General features: G+C 42.6%; 1 protein-coding gene across 2 annotated transcripts in view; it reads left to right on the plus strand.

The window, feature by feature from the left end:
• The window catches only part of PPM1H (protein phosphatase, Mg2+/Mn2+ dependent 1H), a 206,278-nt gene that overhangs the window by 157,611 nt on the left and 28,607 nt on the right, over window positions 1–20,060 (plus strand). The window contains exon 6 of one of the 2 annotated variants that reach the window (XM_027826419.3): window positions 4,955–5,073. The exons of the other annotated variant lie outside the window; for it this stretch is intronic. Coding sequence (XP_027682220.2) covers window positions 4,955–5,073 — 119 coding nt within the window. The remainder of the gene's footprint in view (window positions 1–4,954; window positions 5,074–20,060) is intronic. 2 annotated transcript variants of the gene reach the window in all.

Below are 20,060 nucleotides of genomic sequence, written 5' to 3' on the forward strand. Positions count from 1 at the left end.
CCCGTTGCCAACTGTGCCCACATATCTATTCAGGGGACACCATCACAAGGCCTAATAACATCAGCCACACTATCAGAGGCTCGTTCACCTGCACATCCACCAATGTGATATATGCCATCATGTGCCAGCAATGCCCCTCTGCCATGTACATTGGTCAAACTGGACAGTCTCTACGTAAAAGAATAAATGGACACAAATCAGATGTCAAGAATTATAACATTCATAAACCAGTCGGAGAACACTTCAATCTCTCTGGTCACGCAATCAGAGACATGAAGGTCGCTATCTTACAACAAAAAAACTTCAAATCCAGAGTCCAGCGAGAAACTGCTGAATTGGAATTCATTTGCAAATTGGATACTATTAATTTAGGCTTAAATAGAGACTGGGAGTGGCTAAGTCATTATGCAAGGTAGCCTATTTCCCCTTGTTTTTTTCCTCCCCCCCCCCCCCCCCCCCCGACGTTCTGGTTAAACTTGGATTTATGCTGGAAGTGGCCCACCTTGATTGTCATGCACAGTGTGGGGAGAGTGGTCAGTTTGGATGAGCTATTGCCAGCAGGAGAGTGAGTTTGTGTGTGTTTGTGTTCGGGGGAGGGGGGGGTGAGAAAACCTGGATTTGTGCTGGAAATGGCCCACCTTGATTATCATGCACATTGTAGGGAGAGTGGTCACTTTGGATGAGCTATTACCAACAGGAGAGTGAGTTTGTGTGTGTATGGGGGTGGGGGAGTGAGAAAACCTGGATTTGTGCTGGAAATGGCCCACTTTGATTTTCATGCAGGTTGTAAGGAGAGTGGTCACTTTGGATAGGCTATTACCAGCAGGAGAGTGAGTTTGTGTGTGTGGTTTTTGGAGGGGGGTGAGAGAACCTGGATTTCTGCAGGAAATGGCCCACCTTGATTATCATACACATTGTGAAGACAGTAGTCACTTTGGATGGGCTATTACCAGCAAGAGAGTGAGTTTGTCTGTGGGGGGGCGGAGGGTGAGAGAACCTGGATTTGTGCTGGAAATGGCCCAACTTGATGATCACTTTAGATAAGCTATTACCAGCAGGAGAGTGGGGTGGGAGGAGGTATTGTTTCATGGTGTCTGTGTATATAATGTCTTCTGCGATTTCCACAGTATGCATCCGATGAAGTGAGCTGTAGCTCACGAAAGCTCATGCTCAAATAAATTGGTTAGTCTCTAAGGTGCCACAAGTACTCCTTTTCTTTTTGCGAATACAGACTAACACGGCTGTTACTCTGAAACCTGTGTTTTATAGTGGCACAGTCTTATCACTTGATAGAATTACCAGGGAAACATCAAGAATAACTGCAAAAGAAATGTTTCTTTACATAAGAATTCAGCTCACATTCAGACACCAGCAGCTTCCAAATTCCTCCTCTTCTTCTCTGTTTTACTGACATCAAAAATACTAGAATCAAGTTAAGATTCTTAGATTGTAAATCAAACGTTGAGGGTAGGCTGCGGAAGAGAAATCTTATTTGAACATTAGCAGTCCACTGGTAGCTCTGCCAGCTTTATTAATCTTATTTCACGTGTGACCTTAGACTTTCCATCTGAGCAAATCTTTATGAAACACAGTCTCTCACAATCACTTTCCCTTTGCAATAAGGGAAATTCTTATTTTCCAAGAAAAAACGTTGCTAAAAGCCTTATGGATTTAGTTTCTTTTGGAGTTGTCTGTACAGTAAAACAGGCATTTGATAATCTAAGGGGGGAAACTCCATTGGTGTTAGGGTGTTTTTGTTTTTGTGTTTTAAACAGTGCTGCCTGTTTTAAAGGCAGAGAACACTAAGCTTTAAGTGGACTGGATCTGTAATTATGTGCTCAAGATAATCCATGTATTTTTTTACAAAAACTGAAATCAACAATGTTCTAAACTGATTATTGACTTCATTTTTTCAACATGGCAGATGAAAAAAGTGAATAGTGGAAAAGCCCAGAAAAAACTGTAATAAAACACTGAGTTTCTGGAATTTATTTAGGACATCAGTAAAATATAAAATTATCTATTAAAATTAGCAACCAGATTTCTATCCCATCTCTTGGCTGTCAAAAATTACCAAATAGATTTTATACTGCAATATACTTTTAGACGTGTATAGTTTTCAATATAAAAGAAAAAAAGTTAAATGCAGTGATTGTACATAAATTTACATATTGGATATTTAAAATACTAAAGTAAAAGTACAGAAAACCTCTTTCCAAGATATGTTATAGGTTTGATCTCACTAGACATTTTTAAAAATCAGTAATACCTTACAATAATTTCTTTTAGCGGGGAACAGTGATCCATCTACATGACCCATTAGGACAATATTTTAGGGGAACTTTGTTGAAGACTACAGTTTGCAGATGAAGTAATATTGTCCTGTGTTGAGAAGGGATTTGATGGAACTCTTGTTCTAGCAAAGAGCAGAAGGTCTCCATTGAAAGCTGGGCCTTGAAAGTAGACTGCAATCTAGTCAGCCAGGCAGAGCAACATCTGCCTTGACTCCATTTCAGTGAAGCTTGAGGTTTTTTCTCAAAAGATATCTGGATAAAAGAATGGAAGCAATTGGTTTCTTTAGGATAGAGTGGTGATGTGTTGAGCCTGATCCAGCTCCCACTGAATTCAGCAAGTTCACGCCTTAAATGGAGGAAATATTTTATTTTGACCTATTTGTATGAGAGCTATTGGGTAGATCAGTAAAGGTTTCAGATACTCCCAACTGCTCACTTTTCATGAGTACTACATTCATGTCATAGCTAGAAACTAATGCCAACTCATTTGATCTTCCCTGACTGCAGCTGCTGCTGAAGATAAGGCAGATTTTATTCCCTTAACCAGCTGAACAGGGGGGAAAGGAGCATTTCCAGAAGGCTAAGGGAAATGCAGCTTTTGTCTGTCCACCTTAGGCCCAGTGATCCCTGGCTAATTTGGCTCAGTTTGTCTCAATCAGGAGCTCACTGTCAGTAAATGCAAAAACCCCACCTGTATGCATAGGTAAATAAGCCTTAAATATTTTCTTTCATTTATCTTTTTGCTGCTGCTTATGGTAAAATGTAGAAGGGAAACATAACTGTTAATGTTGTGCATGAGCTCAGATGGATTAACTTTTCACATCTGAGGATTTCCGTGTAACTTCTTTCTAGGCCCCAAATGAAAACGAATGGTTTAGTCCGACGTTGGTCCCCATCACAGAATCACCAGACCTTTTAGTAACATTAGCAAGCAGTCTTTGATAGAGAGACCCAGGATCTCTATAGCTGGAGTGCAGCAGGGCACAACTGAGGCACGTTGGCAGCCCTAATATCTACACAGCTCTGTGTAGATATTAGGGCTGATCAAAAAAAATTTCACCAAAGCTGTTTTTGACAGAAAATTTATTTTTTAACTAAATTAAATTTTCTGTGAAAAGTGTCCGCTTTCCACACCAAAAAAATCCGTTTTAACATGTGAAAGCCAAAACCCAAAATATTTTGGCAGAAAACAGAAATATTTTGATTCTGAAATGCCGCCACAGTGCCGCATGAGAATTGTACTTCTGGTGCCTCATGCTCCAGTTCTTTTCTATGGGTCAGGGTCACTGGATGAATTTAATCTCCCATGATACACTGCCTCCCATCACCAAGAACTGAGACCGTGGTGCATTATGTGGAAAGATGTCGTTTGACCAGGGAGCCGGGCACACAGAAGAGAATGGGAATATGAGGCACCCATACTACAACTCCCGTGAGGCAGGACTGGAATATTTCAGTTTGTGGCTGAAAACTTGACATTTTCTTTCAGGGCGAGGATTCCATTTTCTGACGAGCTCTAGCAAATGTGTTTACCCATACTATGCTTGGATCTGTCCAGCATGAATAATTATTCACTTCTGGGAGCACCAAAAATACTCATGATAACAGAAAATATTGTATAACCCAGAGTTTTTGTTATAGACAATTTGTCAGGAACTGGTACAGGTTTAGCAGGAGAAATGGGTCAGTACTACCCCCCCCCCCTCAGAAGAAGGAAAGCAATTAATAAAAATGTTACAAAAATGGGAGCTGGCTGGCTGACTGAAGACTACCATTGTATGTTGGTAACACTAGGTTGTTGCTGGTGCTGAACTTGAATGCAGGAGCCTGGGCTGCTTTCCCAGCTCTGCCAATGACTTGTTGTGAGCCTTTGGGCCTTGATCTCTCTCTCAGATTCTGCAGCTGTAAAATGGGATGATAATTAAGGCTATGATTCTGTCACGGAGGTCACGGATTCCATGACTTTCCGGGATCTCCGTGACTACTTCTGGGGCAGGGCTGGAGCAGCTGTCAGCCCCAGGGCTGCTGAAGCAGTGGCTGTCAGAACAGCTGGCCACCAGCCAGCCCCGGGGGCCGCCAGAACAGCAGCTGGGGTTGGGTCAGCCCCCCTGGGGCTGGAGCAGCAGCCGTCAGCCCCTGCCACACGGAGCAGCGGCGGGAGCAGCTGCAAGCCCCGGCTGTACTTTGTTTGTCCTCCCTCAGCCCTCCCCAGGGTATTTTTAGTAAAAGTCAGGGACAGGTCGTGGGCATCTATGAATTTTTATTCATTGCCCATGACCCGTCTGTGTCTTTTACTAAAAATACCCTTGACAGACTCTTAGCCTTAATGACAATGCTTATCCACCTTGTCAAACTGCCTTGAGATAAATGGATGAAATGTGCTATCCAAGTAGTAAGTATTAGTATTTATTAAGTGGGAGAAAACAGAAGACTTGGGGGAGATCTCACTGCTGATTATGGAGGTATCTGATTTAGTTTTCTACACTAACCACCAAATAGTCTGTCAGATTTTTATTCATGTGTACGAATACTGTTTGCTAGGTTAGACATCACCTCTTTTAAAAAAATTAAAAAATACTTAAAAGTGTATGGGGGGAGACTATCTCATAGATGAATTTTGTTGTAAGATATGAGCATGGTTTCTGGTTTTTTGCCCATAGGCTTTCATGCAGCCCCACTTGCTGGGAAACGAGTTCACACATTTAGAGTTTCCAAGGAGGGTGCAGCGTAAGGAAGTTGGGAAGAGGATGCTCTACAGGGACTTTAACATGACTGGCTGGTAAGAACATGCCGTTTCTGAGCACTGAAAGGGGAAAAAATATCATGCTTGCATTCTTGATTAGCATAAATCTGTCTACATCAAAACAGAAGTGTGCATGTGTGTGTTGAGAGGGGATCTTTTTAGAAAACAAAATCTTAAATCAGAGATTATTGTTTTGAGTTATGACCTTGGCTCATTCTTGGTGTGAGAAATGATAGTGAGGCAAGACCCGCAAAGGACATATCATGAGGCTCTTTCATGTGTTTGAAATCATTCTTTTATATAAATATTGTAGTCTCTGGTTTAACATAAATTCATTTTCTTTAACATGCTTGAAGATCTCTTTAATAATGTGCCACTGAAGTGCTTGTAGGGTAGATACCCCATTACTTTCAAAGGGACTTGGACAAGGTCCCTCACAAGAAGCTACTAAAAAAGGTAAGTAGTCACTGGGTGAGGGGCAAAGTGTTAAAAACTGGCTAGGAGAAGGGAAACAAAGAAGAGGAATAAATGGTCAAATTCCTTTTTGGCAAAGGGTTAACAGCAGGGTGACTCAAGATTCTGTAACAGTTATCGCATTGTTTAATATATTTATCAATTCTGTGGTAAGGGAAATGAGCAATGAGGTAGCGAGATTTGCAGATAACACAGTCATTTAGGTTAGTCAGGAGCAGAGAATAATGGGAGGAAGTTCAGAGACCTAAACAAGCTGGGTGAATGGGCAACACAATGGTAAATGAAATTCAGTGTCGATAAATGAAAAGTAATCCACACAGGAGGGAAAAATTTCAGCTACCCAAATACCTTATGGGGTTCTAAATTAACTGTATCAACTCAGGCAAAACCTGGGCATCATTGTGAACTGCTCAGAGGAGCTCTGCAGCTGTGGTCAAAATGGCAAACGATGTCAGGATGAATAAGGAATGGAACAGTGAATAATACAGATAATATTATAATGCCAGCATATAAATCAATTATATGTCTTATTTCAGTGCTATGTGAAGCACTGGTCATCCCAGCTAAAAAAGAACTTTTGCAGAATTGGAGGTGTTTCTTGTTGCCCTTCCTTAATGATCAAAGGCACGGAACAACATTCATATGAGGAGACTGGGGAGATGGTATTTTTAAATAGCTTAAAAAAGGAGATGAATAAGAGGGGACATGATAAAAATATCAAATAATGAATAGTATAGAAAAGATACATCAGGAGCTTCTGTTCCCCTGTCCCATGACATAAGATTAACTACTAAGGATTAAGAGGTTTCCTGTATCTTCCTCTGAAGCATCTGGCATTGGCCCCTGTTGGAGACAGGAATTGCCACATTGGATCAGATCTGTGGTCCATCTAATCCAGTCCTATGTTCCCATTAACGCTGGCGTGTAAACTCTGTCAGTCTCATGTACTCATTTTTTTGATGTTCTCTTTGTCTAAGGGTAAGTCCACACTTGAATTTTTAGTCATGTTTTAACGTGGTTATAAATTTCAGCATAGGTAGAATACAGGTAGCTGTTGCTAGGCTAGGTATCCTGGAACAAACATTTGCATAGTGTTTACAATCCTGTTAGTTAACATGTCTTAAACCATGACTAAAAATTCACCTCTGACTGACAGCTGAAGAACAAGGGCGTGGAAAGAGCCACAGAAATGCAAGTGGAAGATGTTGCCACATCATCTTCCCTCTAGTCCCGGAATTTATAAATGTGAGCAAAGAAGGGGGACCACTTTTGTACTGATGTCGTTGGTCAGCAGTTGAGTATCTTGTAGCCATTTTCCCAGACTAAGTCCAGTGCTGGCATATCAGCAGTCTCTCTTTCTCTACTTCAGAGCTGAAAACAATCCAATGGTCAAGGGACTGCTGTGTCCTTGTGAAGCTTAGCTGATCAGATAAGGGTGCCATTTCAGTTTTAAATGTGCTTGGTCAAGGAAGTTGTGCTTCCCACTACCTGTGTGTTCTTGTGTAATAATCTTCTAGGCAGGAGTCTTCTGTTTAGCTCATAAAAAAGGCCCCTTTGGAATCCTTTTAATGGCTAAAAATATGGTTAAGATGTTAGATTTCTAACATACCTACAGGCTCAGTGATTGTTATTTCATGATGATGATTTCTCTCCTCAGGTTGCTTACTTCTCCCTTTCCCTCCTTGAGTTAGGGTAGCTATTATAGAGTTTAAACCAGTATATATTTCCTTACCTTCTCCAGAAGACTCACTATAGGCTGGTGTACTAAGCCACTGCCAAACTAGACCTCTTCATGCCAAATTTGAAGAGAAAGAGGGGCCGGGGGGGGATTAATTAATTTGCAAGATCTTTGATCAATGAACCTCCCGCACAAGTGAGTAGATGTGTGGGTGGTTTTTGAAAGAGAAACACTCACTCTCTCACTTAATGATTGAATACAAAGAAAACTAACAAAGTCCAGTGGTGTAAAACATAGCCCCCAGGGTTTCCCTTGGAAAAGGAACTGTGCTTGATTTTAAAATTCAGGGCGTTTTTTCTGTGTTTTCTATTAGAAGCTATAAGATTTTTTTTCCCCTTCTACTGTGCTCTGGAGCTTTTCAGAGGCTCAACAATAGATTGGCTTGGCCAGCTTGTTTGGATTACAAAAGGTTATTGTTTCTGGGACTGTCATAATGCAGTTGGACTTTTTTCCCTGTGAAGTTTCCACGTTGGCTTTGTTTCAGCAGCTCACAGTGGTAGCAGAGCTGCCAAATTTCCTCATAGCATAAGGACAGCCACCGATCCAGCAATGTGCACTGCCTCACACTAGTCTAAGGCTGCCTGTAATTGCTTTGAGACCAACCCTTTCTCTTCTCCCCCAATCCTTACCCCTTCCCCACCCCAACCTTGTCTCCTTTCTCTAGCTCGTGTGTTCCGATTTTGTGCCAAAAATTCCACTATAGCCTTTAGGTGGGAGCTTAATGCAAGTCACCCCCCTCGGCGTTGTGTTGAGCAGCCATCACAGGATATGTACTATAGCTGGCAATGTATCTTAAGAGCTCTGTCTCCTGCTGAACATGCCTCTGAGCTATCTCAAGCTGCAATTTTCTGGCAGACGTCCGTATTACTAAATTGAAAGAACAGTTTCTCACAGCTGGATCTGTGGTACTGGGTTCCCAGGCCTATGGCTGGTAAAGTTAAACCTTGTCATGAAGATGGCATGTTTGGTATCTTTCCACATGTCCTGCTGGGCTGTCCATGAGACACTAGATACACCAGTGATGTTTCTTCACCTGTGGCCATAAAGTCTAGCAGCTGCCAACGTTCCATTTCATGGCAGCTTGTGAGGTTTCAGAATTTATTTTCAATCTGTATGGGAACAAAACCTGAACCTTTGGAACGTTTTCACGAAAACAGAATTGTGTTGAAATGGCTGGTTTGAGACTGAAACCTGAGCTTTTTGAGTCAGAAAGATTTTTTGTGTCAGAAGTGACCAGAACCTTGGACAAAAAATCCTTCCTGGTGAAAATGTAGTCAAAACCGGTATGTCTCCGCAAAATATTTTGGCTTTGATGAAATTGCATTTTATTGAAAAGTTTCCAACCAGCTGTAGTCCCACCTACATGTAAGGGATTAAGAACTAGGAATAAAGCAAATAGAAGTCATAAGCAGAATCTGAGCATTCTGTGTACCTAATGGTAGAGCTGTTCCCAGATCTGCTCTGTCTGTGAGGTTTTGTGGTTGTTGTATACGATTAGCTGCCAATGGTCATCACATTTTGGGGAGGGATCTCTGCATGCGACTTACTCCAAACCAAAAAGGCTGGTATCCTAGGACTAGCGCTAAACAAAAACCATTTTACTCTAGGGTCAATATTTGTCCCCCTCCTGGAATGCTGCCAACCTATTTAGTGCTCTCTCTTCTCTTTCTAACAGGGAAGATCTTTCAGCCTCGGATCATCTGATAAAATGAGTTTAAAGCAAAGTTGTTTTTTTAATTTTGTTTAAGATGGATGACCTTTGCTTTTATTGTGCAGCCTGCATTGGCGTCTGCAGCTCAGACTCCAGCTCTCAAAAATAAGGGCTCATTAATCACTTAACAGGGACCCAGAATCCCACACAAAGAGCTAATTGTGCATGTTTTGCTTGGGAACACGCAAGTTGATTTGAACAAATATTGTCAAGGTGGATGCTGTACTATTTTTTATTGCTCTGTTCAGTGTCCTCCGACAGCACATTCAGGTAGCCTGCCAGAGAAGTGGATAAGCAGATTGAGAAATGCCACAGAGTGCTTTATGAATCCGACACCAGCGCTGCACCCCCGTTTAATATAAATTGATTTATTGAATCAAGCACAGAAGCCTTGTTACAGAAACCTCAGGCTTTATCGTCTAGAGAACCACCTAATAAAACAGCCCCAACTGACACTCCTCATTAGCTTTCCCTCGGATCCCAAGGCAGTATTTAAAGTGGCAGTGTCCCTCTTTTAGGCCTGAATTTATCTGCTGGTCAATGCCTGTGGGTCTAATTAACTTAACATTATTAGTCTTATTCAGATAAGCTGCATTTCCTAACAGCTTGACTCCAAGTTGTAAAGCGTAATTGGAAGTCTGCAAATCCTGCATCTTCGCCCGCTTGATTACACCTTTTAGCCAAATTCATGTAATTTACAATAAAAAGTTCATATTTTTTATTAGTATTTTATGGGCTTTTTTGTCTAGTGGAACCCTCCGTGCTTCCTCTGTTGAAATTCTGACTGTATTGCTGTGCTTAGACCTCAGTCTCATATCCTTTGTAGAACTGCCAGGGAGAGATCAAATTTTAATTTCATAATTACTTCACAAGAAAGCAGCCTTTTCCTGGTCGTGCCTGGTATTAATTTCCTCCCAGCAACTTACATTTTTATAATTTAATGATTATGGCAACCTTGGCAGCTTTAGGCCTTTCTAGAGAACAGGGGGGTAGGATGTCATTTTTGCAGCAGGAACTGTAGTCTAGAGCTACTAGCAAACAGAGCAAGAGGGAGAAAACGGCAAGGCAAATTAGCCACTTGCAAAGCTCCTGTAACGGGAGAGGGACTGGAGAATGGTTCTTTCACATGCGTAGATGAGGCAGCTCATTGCCTGGTTGTCTGGAGCACAGCTCTGTAATGATAAATGGTTGTTTGCAATGTGCATGTTCTGCATCTTTTCAAGATTTGCAGCTCTAGCTGCAGGAACAGTGGGGGATGAGACCTGACCTGCTGTGTACAGCACATCTCCTGACAGTGATGAATGACTCTGCTTTCCCCAAGTGCACACATGCCGCAGGAACTGAGCCAGTGTCTTTGGGGCAGGATAAAACAAAGACAAAACAGAAAAGTAATAGTCTTCGCTGCACCAAAAGGAGAAAAGTAGAGTTGCAAGATGCCATAGCAGTTCCCCACAGTTTGTGCAACAGACCTCCTCTCTGCTGGGTTCTCTGTAAAAATGGATTTTACGTCCTCGAATATATTTTTAGTGTGAAAATCTTTTCTTTGGTTTGGGTTGCTTATTTCTGCCATCTTCCCCTCCCTCACAACCACCACTCCATTGTACAGGCTTTTTGAATACTTTTTGCTCCTCTTTAGCACCTTCCAGGTTAGGTTTTCAGTTTACTTGTACGCACCCATTCAACCTCATGACATGAAGATGACAGATGAGAAAACTGAGGCATCAGGTGATGATAGCTAACATTTTCAAAGGCTGCTTAAAGTCAGACACCTGTATCCATATATAGGGTCTTAACCAAGGCTCTAGTCCAGAAAAAGCAAATAAGCATGTGCTTAAATTTAAGCACATATTTAAATACTTTTCTGGATCAGGGCCTGAGTTGCCTGATTTTCAAAGATTGTGTTCCTTAACCACGCTAAACTACCATTCCTCTCCTTTGAAGGCATGATAATAAGTGGCTAATTATTCTGGTTCCGTGACAGTAATGAAATATACTATATAGAGAACCAGTTCCTGTAAATTAATTATTTGAACACCCTTCATTAAAAAAATTAGTTCCAACCTTTGTTCCCCTTCTATCCAGAGACAGGTAAATAAGGGATCATTTCTAGTCAGTTTCGTGCATATGTTGCTCAAGGATTAAGACCCCACTTGTATCTGTATGAGCTGGGAATGTTGGTTAGAGAGAAGTAGAGTGGGGGGTATTGAGAACAGCTTGTATCCTCAGACCTGTCTGGCTTTGTCTCTCAAACCTGTCTTGAAGGGATGCCCCAGCCTTGTTATCACTTCAAACAGAACAAGCCTGAAACTGCTGTCCTTTCTTTTTGCTTAACATAAGTGGCTCGTGAAGTTACGTGTCAAGCTGTATCCCCTTGAAACCATGCTACGGGCCATTAACTGTTTCCATTGGGTTGTTTTTTCAGGTCTGTACTGGATATCTCATTGGAGGGACTCAGCAGTGCAAGTAGGGCGATACGGTCTGGTATGCTGTACCAACAAGATATTTATAGCCGATACGGCGTACCAGAAAGGCACAGGAGGAGCAGAATGTGGGGAAGGCAGCCCCACATCGGCAGCTCCTCCGGCGCTGCCAGCCCTTCCACGCAGGGTCTCCTCTGTCTGTACAGCAGCCCTGCCAGAGGACAGGGCTGGGGGCAGTACAGCAGCACTGGAGGAGCTGCCGATCTGGGGCCACCTGGTGGCCCCACGTTCTGCTCCTTTCCCTGCTGCGGTTCCCAGGAGAGCTGCATCTCTCAGGTGTCTGTACAGCAGCCCCACCGGAGGACAGGGCTGGGGGAGCAGAGCTGGGGGCAGTAGAGCCACGCCGGAGGAGCTGCCAGCGTTTTGCTCCTTGCCCCGTTGCGGTTCCGAAGTCTCCGGCACAGCTAGGGTGACCAGACGGCAAGTGTAAAAAATTGGGGTGGGGGGTAATAGGTGCTTATATAAGAAAAAGCCCCCCAAATTGGGACTGTCCCTATAAAATCGGGACATCTGGTCACCCTCAGCACAGCAAGAGGAGGACAGAGACACCCTACCTCCCCCTCCCCCCGCGCCCCAGGTAAGGGGAGTGGGTTGTGGGGAGGGGACGAGAAGAGCTTGGGGGCCCCGGACTGGGGACAGGATGGGAAGGAGTCACTTGAGGGGGTCACGTACCCCCGCGTTAGCTGCTGCTTCCCCCACCCCCGTACCGGTAAGAAATTGATTCCACTTGCACCACTGGAGGAACTTGCAATGGGCTCTGGCAGCTTTGTAGTCAGTCTCAGTAGAAAAGGAAAGAATGGAATGGACATGAAATCTGAACTACCCCCTCATCCGCAGAGCTGATCCTTCCCAGAGTAGGGCTGAGGTCTGTTAGCAGAACTGCGAGGGATAGTTTGCGTTATCAGTGCCAATCTGTTCATGCCCAAGGATGTCAATTCAACCCTTTTCACGAGCGGTAAATTCACTCAATTTTCTTTTAAAATGAGTATATTTAAACAAAGTTGATTTAAAGTACCACATACTTTTTCATGTTTTATAAAGCCAATTTAAAAATTGTGTGTGTGGAAAACTAACAGATGAGACAAAACTCTGGCAATTTAATCCATATTTAGGCACTAACAGTTGTGGGTTTTTTTCAAATTTCAGTGCCAATCAGTTCCCATTGACATCAGTAGGAATTCATTGAGCATCCAGGAATCTTGATAACCAGTCAGGCTCCTAAGTATGAACTTTGGCTCCTAACTTTAGGTTCCTATTTTTCAAAATCTGGGTCTTTGTGCCTAAAAGAGAGGATGTGGACATTCATAAATTTTTAGAGGATTTTAACTATTTAAAGAATGCTTTGTGGTAGCTGCTGTCATTATCAGTGCATGGGACGTTTGTTCCAGAGATTGCCCTGTACTGAACATTTAGCAGTGTCCTCCTAATTTTCTGCAGTGTGCTTAGACCAGATTCCACTTAACATATGAGTAACGTCATCTAGATCCTGGTTGCTTCTAGTTTTGGCACTTCTTTTAGTTCCTGACGCAATTTGGCCCTGTTTTCCAAAATGTTGGTACTGAATCCAAATGTAACTTTGTGGGTGGTGTGTATGCTAGGCCTTTACTGAGTATTTCTGGACTGCTACAGTCTTTCACAATTACTTTCTAAAAATGAAAAAAAAGAAAAGAAAAAAAAAAGACGAAACCAAGTAAAAAATACAGCTTTATCCATCTGAGTACATGCTACCCTTCTCTCTTTACTTTTTCCCCTTTTAAACCCAATTTTATGTGATGGAGGCATTGACAGGATTTAAGGTGGCTCAGCGCGGTAAGCAGTATCACAACCTTGCTTTTACTACTACTTTTGTCATGCTCTTGTGGCCATTGTTTCTTTCTGAGACATTGGTCAGGAAAATAAGGAGAAAATTGAAGGGCTGTGTCATGCACTTCATATCTGGTACAAAACTGGCTACAGAGCTTGCTTATATACACCAGATGTGTTCATCATAAGATCTTTTAGTGCTCTGCTAGGTGTGGCTGATGTTCATTTGGATGAGGTAAATATTGTGCCACCTGAAAAGTATAATACAGTTCAGCATTCCGTTACATTTCCCCTTGTAAGTTCTACATTCCTGCAATTTACAATATTTACGCTATCATGCTGTCTTTGAGGTTGAGCACATATCCGTCTGTCAAGTGTCTCTGAATCATACTTGTTTTCTAATTATATGAGCCAAACGTTTAATAACTTGGTCATTTGGCTGTCCATTAGTTGCAGCGACTGGCTGTGGTCAGTTTGGAAACTTTGAGTAGTCGTTGTCTTGTTCTGCATCTGCCATCTGCAGAGTATGTTCTGTTTGTTCTTCTTTCTGAAGAACGAACTGTAGAGGTCAACGGTTTCTGATGTACTCTCCACTGTCAGTCTCCATTACATATGATCTGGGTGCTGAATTCTTTTTCTTTACAACAGTTCGAGTTGTCCGTCCTTTTTCTCTATCCAGTTTGACGTTAACACAGTCACCAGGTTCTAGACCTGGCAGTTCTCTGAGTGACATCTGTTGTAAAAGTGTACATAAGTGGGTTTTTTTTTTTTAGCCTTTTAATCCGATTTGGCTACTTTCTTCATATCCGGCCACTTTGGAAACAGGTTCTTTTCCAAAGTTGGAACAGTAGTTCTGAATTGTCTTCCCATCAGGAGTTGTTCTTGACTGTATCCTATAACTGCTATGTGTTGATCTGTAACTCAGAAGAGCAAGTAATGGATCTTTCTGCTGTAAGACTTTCTTGGGTGTCTGTACAGCTCTCTCAGCCTTTCCATTCGCTTGTGGCTAATGTGAGCTGCTAACATTACGATCAAAGTCATATTTCATTTGGAATGACTTAAATTCTGCTGCAGTGAGTTATGATCCATTGTCCATCACTAATTGTTCTGGAATACTAATGTGAGCAAAAGCACACTTCTGTTTTTCAATAACACTGTGACATGCTATGTCTTTCAAGTAAATTATTTCTGTATACCTGGAAAAATAGTCCACTATGACCAGGTAAGGATGTCTTCTGAATTTGCATAAATCTGCAACTAGTCTCTTCCAAGGTCTGTCTGGTAGAAGTGTTTGTACACTATATGGTTCAGTATTGTCTCTTAAGTTGATTTGTACTGGATCTCCTTTCAGAAGTCCAATATCATCAAATCCTCTGCCAAGTTCTTCCATCTTGCTCCATAGGCCCATTGTGACTGGCATGCTGTGGCAGAGAAGGTTGCTCGTCTTTGATCACATGCATTCTAAAAGCATTGCTTTTGTCTTTGTAATTTGTTTCTGTGGTGAACTGGCCCATGCGGTTCAGAATACCTCCAGGGCTAGTCAGAACTGTGTCAGATGACTACAGTTCTGGAAGGCGCTGATGGTGATTGTAAGTCCCTTCTGAGATAACTGTGACATCAGCTCCTGAATCAATTTTAAAGTCAATAGTCTTGCGATGAATATTCAATTTAAGTGATAGATCCCAGAAACAATGGCTCTTGATTGTCTGTAATACGAGTCAATTCCCTGACTGCTTTGGTGAGGCAAACAGCTGCAAAATATCCATATTTCATGCATTTATTGTACTCTGTGCTCTGCCTGGACATGCATCATCTCTTGGAATATGACTTTTTTCCACACCTTGTGCACGTAGGGAAGTTCTTTCTCCTCGCCTCAGAGGTTTTATGATGATGATTTTTAATGTGTAAGTGCCTTTTTACAATTTCTAAGCTAGTTTCAGGTTTTTTAAGTTTGTCTGATTTCTCTAGGTTTTGCTGTTTCACCAGTTCAGAGTGTTTTGCTATTTGAATAGCTGTTACTAGGGTTAAATCTGTCTTCAACTGTAGCTTCTGGGAAGGGTTTTTATCTGCTAATCCAATAGCCAGCCTGTCTTTGATATTTTTATGTTTTGCATTCCCAAAATCACAGTTTTCAGCCAACAGGTGCAGAGCTCTTATAAAACATTCAGCATTTTCCCCTGGTTCTTCAATTCTCTGGTGAAAACATGCTCTTTCCTAAACCACATTTCTCTGGGGTATAAAGTATGTATCAACATAGCCTGAACCCTTTCATAGACACCTTTGTGACTGTCTTCAGTAAATTGGGGATTGGTCCTGCTTTGAGCAGGGGGTTGGACTAGATGACCTCCTGAGGTCCCTTCCAACCCTGATATTCTATGATTTAAAGAGATGCTCTGCTTGCTTCCCCATAGCATAAATTAAAGAAGCTGAAGTTCTCTGAGGCATTGAAGAGTGGCATGTTGATGAGGTCCCACAACCTTCATTGCCATTGGCACCGACTCCATGGTGCTCCCAGGCTTGAACACTCACAGGGAAAAAGAGTGGCTGCTCAGCACCCACTAGTCCCCTGCTGATCAGCTGTTTGGTGGCTATCCTGCAGGACCTAGGTTCCCCAGGACTGGGTTCCTCCTGCCCTAGAACCAGATGAACACACGCGCACACACAAACAGAGCAAGTCTAAGTGGACCGGGTCAATATGCACTTTCAAGCTGCCACCCTTATATGCCTCTGGTCTCAATAGGCTGGGCCAAGCAGCACTTGTGTGCCACAGGTTTAACATGTCCCTATCCACACTTTCCCGTCACAATTGTACTGGTAGTAACCCACTTGATGAGCAAACCCCACATGATTTTGGGCGCTGCAGGGATCTTTAGCTTAGGTAAAAGAAGCATTGCTGCAGAGTAAATGTAAAAGTAAAACACAAAAGAGTAAAGTTCAGAGGGAGAGAGAAGCAACCAGCTTAGCCATAAATTTATTTATTGAATAATAGAGATAACTACACAAGGAGGGCTAAACAAACATAACAGCTACAGGATTAAAGGTTAATACCTGAGGTAGAAAAGAAAACAGCCGGGGGTGGAATCTCACCCACTCCATGAGGCTTGAACTGTTCGGGGTTCCCAGGTGATGGTGGTAGCTCAGGGTCCTGAGTGCTGGAGACAGGCAGAGCCCCCAGCACAATCAGTCAGGAGATGGAGTCCCAGTGGAATTGATGCAGACTTTGGATCCATGCATCAGAACACTTACTTGGCATAGGTGGGGGTTTTTGTAGAGAAAATACAATGGTTCAAGGGAGAATGCTAGATTTGTTTATGGGTAAACTGATGACTCAAGAGTTTTCTTTAGGCTAGACAATAGGAGCTGATCACTCTTGGCTATGAGTGTGTTTTTTTCCAGGCAGCTCACAATGCAACTAGGTTGCTTCAGTATTTTGGATATCAATCAAGGATTTATTACTAGAATTGGTCTGATAACTGCTGAGCTGGGTGTGTGCAGGCGTAGGTTCATTAACATCTGGAGCAGAGATCCATGATGCAGTGCTTCCCTGCTTTTCTGGTCCCAGAGGTCAGTGTGGTTCTCTGTTCTCCATTCTGTATGCAAATAGATATGTCTCTCTGTCCCATCTTTCATGCAGATGAGGCTAGGGGAGTTGTCTCTGTTCTTCATTCTGTATGCTAATGGAGATGTCTTAATCTTGTCACCCTTGTCAGGAGGGGTTTAGGTGTGTCTCCCAATGCCCTTCACTGCTCTCTGCAAGCCTTTTCTCTTATCGGTTTTGGTTCAAGCAGAGACTGGTGGTGGGGGGGGTGTCTTTCATGAGTCAGACAGGCTAGATACTGCACCCTGGTTCCCCAAGAACACAGAGCTGACTGGTATTACTAGAATGTAATATGGAATCACATAACATCCTGGTTACTTAGGGTCAGATTGTTGCTGGCCATTATGCAGCCATGCTGGGAAATGAAACCTCCCCAGTCCTCTATGGGGCTTGCTTTGGGCTCCTCCCTGCATTTTGGGTTTAATTGGCGGGGGGGGGGGGGAGGATGTGCTCCAGAGCAGGTGGGGAGTGAGTGGAGCTGTCGCAACCATTCCCCTCAATATATCAGCCAAGTTGGGAGAAGGGGAGCCTTTTCAGGGCTACAGTTAGTTACTTTCTACTGGAAACAAAATAGAGAGCAAACGAGGAATTTGTGACTCTTAAAACCTTGCACCAGTTACCTAAGTTAAAGGTTCTCACCCTGTAGCTTTTTAACTGGGAATCAGGAAGCTACCACTGTTTCCCTGTCAGCTCTGCTCAGACACAGTGGGAGAACTGAGCCCACCTTGTACAGTAGTGATAGGTGTTATAAGTCCTTCCCTGGGCTGCTCCTGGGCAGCACACCTACATACAGCTCCATATGCAGGGTTTAGAGACGGGTCTCATGCTAGCCCTAAGTTTGCACATGAGGTGATCTATGCCTCTTTTCCTTTCAAACTCTGGATCTGATCTGCTTCCATCCTCCATAGAAAACCCCAGGAAGACATCTCTCAGATGCTTTCTCAACAGTACACTGCTGCTGTGCGCTTCAGCTCAGTAGCCCGATGTGCTCTCCTCATTGAGATGTTCCTCATGTATTAACCCTGTTCCTCCCGCTCTAGAGCATCCCCCTTCATTCACTCCTGTAGAAAGACACCCTCCCCCCTGAGCTGTCCCATCATGTAGACTCATGATTCCTGTTCTTCAACAGATTCTGCTAGTGTCTCATCTTGTTTTTTTCTGCTGCACAGCTCACTTTGTGCTTTCCATAAGAAACTAGCTTTGCTTTTGAATTGAATCAGTGCACTGTTTACTTGGTGTGTCTAATAGAAAAATCTTTCTTTCAGTTTATTTAGAATGGGTGTGATGAGTTGGATCACAGAAACCCTCTTGGGGTTGCCAACTGATGTACCAAGACTACTTCTGCCCCTGCCTTCCTTGCCAACTTAGGACTCCAGAACCCTGCCTGGCTGTGCCAGACATGCTTGCAGGTCACAAACACAGACCCAGGTCTGAACCACGTCCCACAAACTGCAAGCTTAACTGAGAGCAGCTTACAGAAGCGTTCCTGTCTTTAACACTCAGATGCCCAACTCCCAATGGGGTCCAAACCCCAAATAAATCTGTTTTACCCTGTATAAAGCTTATGGGTTAATTAATAAGTAAAAAGTGATTTTATTAAATACAGAAAGTAGGATTTAAGTGGTTCCAAGTAGTGACAGACAGAACAAAGTGAATTACGTAGCAAAATAAAATAAAACACACAAGTCTAAGTCTAGTACAATAATAAAACTGAATACAGATAAAATCCAGTAAGCTTCCTTTTACAGACTAGTCTCCTTCTAGTCTGGGTCCAGCAATCACTCACATCCCCTGTAGTTACTGTCCTTTGTACCAGTTTCTTTCAGGTATCCTTGGGGGTGGAGAGGCTCTTTTTAGCCAGCTGAAGACAAAGTGGAGGGGTCTCCCAGGGGTTTAAATAGACTTTCTCTTAAATAGACCCCCTCTTCTCTCCTATGCAAAGTCCAGCTAAAAAATGGAGTTTTGGAGTCACCTGGGCAGGTCACATGTCCATGCATGACTGAGTTCCTTACCAGCCAAGCCACATTCCTGGGAAACCCCAGATGTGGATTGGCGTCTCCAAGTTCATTGTTGGCTTAAGGGCTTCTTGACTGGGCACTTACTGAGAATAGTCTTTTCTCAGGAAGCTGACCAACCTCTTCATTAAAACCTACTTAGAATCAAATAAGTATGCAGCAAATATTCATAACTTCGAATACAAAAGTGATACATGCATTCAAATAGGATTAATAGATTCAGTAAATCATAACCTTTACAGAGATATGTTACATGGCATATGTAGCATAAAACGCATTCTAGTTATGTCATATATATATTCATAAGTATATGTCCATAAAGCCTTATGGGGGGCACCGTCAAAGTGAGTATCTCACAATTTTTGTAGTGGACAATTATTTGTCCCCAAGAAAGTGGAAGAACATCAACCCAAGAACTCATCCTTTGGCTGTACTAGCTCAATAGCTCAGAGCATAGAAAAGATTCAGTTGTGCTTCCTACACCAGAGCCAGTATTTCCCCAGTTTGTAGCTGTATTTTTCAGTCTGTCGCATGAATGCTTCCTTTAACTGTAGTATCTGGGCAGTAGCAGCTACATAGAACATAGATTTCACAAAAAACAATGGCTTTCATTGTATGATCGACTTCATCTGCTCCAGGAGTTGCATTTCAATGCAAAGGGTAAATAATATGCAATTATTATTATTTTCACTCAAATACATTTACCTAACTTTTTTTTTATATGGAAACAAAAATTGAAAAAGCTAATTTTGACACCAGCTGACAACACAAGGCAAGGTAAAGATGAGGCTTAAATATCATGCCTGTGTCACTGCCTCGTGATCATGACTTGCCCGTGCTGCGCCAAGGTAATGCAGCACAGGTAGGTATGTAATGTAACACCCTGTATTAATCCCAGCTCTATGCAGTATTTCGGTGTAGCAGGCGGGGTTGTTCCATATAGGATTTCAGCCTTAAACTTGAATTTCCTGGCTTCTGCTGGTTTGTATCACAACCTTAATGTTGTTTAAGCCTAATTGCGTTTGATTCCCATGAGTTCAAACAGCCAGTCCTGCTCCAGAGCTGAACATTAGGTGTTGAGGCTCTGGTTGAGACTGACAAGAGGGTGCGCTACTGTGCATTCTTTTTTCACACTTGAGCATTCCAGTTCAGTGCCGAATACTGATTTGTTCTCTCGGGTGATGTGTCTGAGGTAACTCAAAGG

The sequence above is a fragment of the Chelonia mydas genome, chromosome 1 (assembly GCF_015237465.2).
Source record: "Chelonia mydas isolate rCheMyd1 chromosome 1, rCheMyd1.pri.v2, whole genome shotgun sequence".
NCBI classification, from domain to species: Eukaryota; Metazoa; Chordata; order Testudines; family Cheloniidae; genus Chelonia; species Chelonia mydas.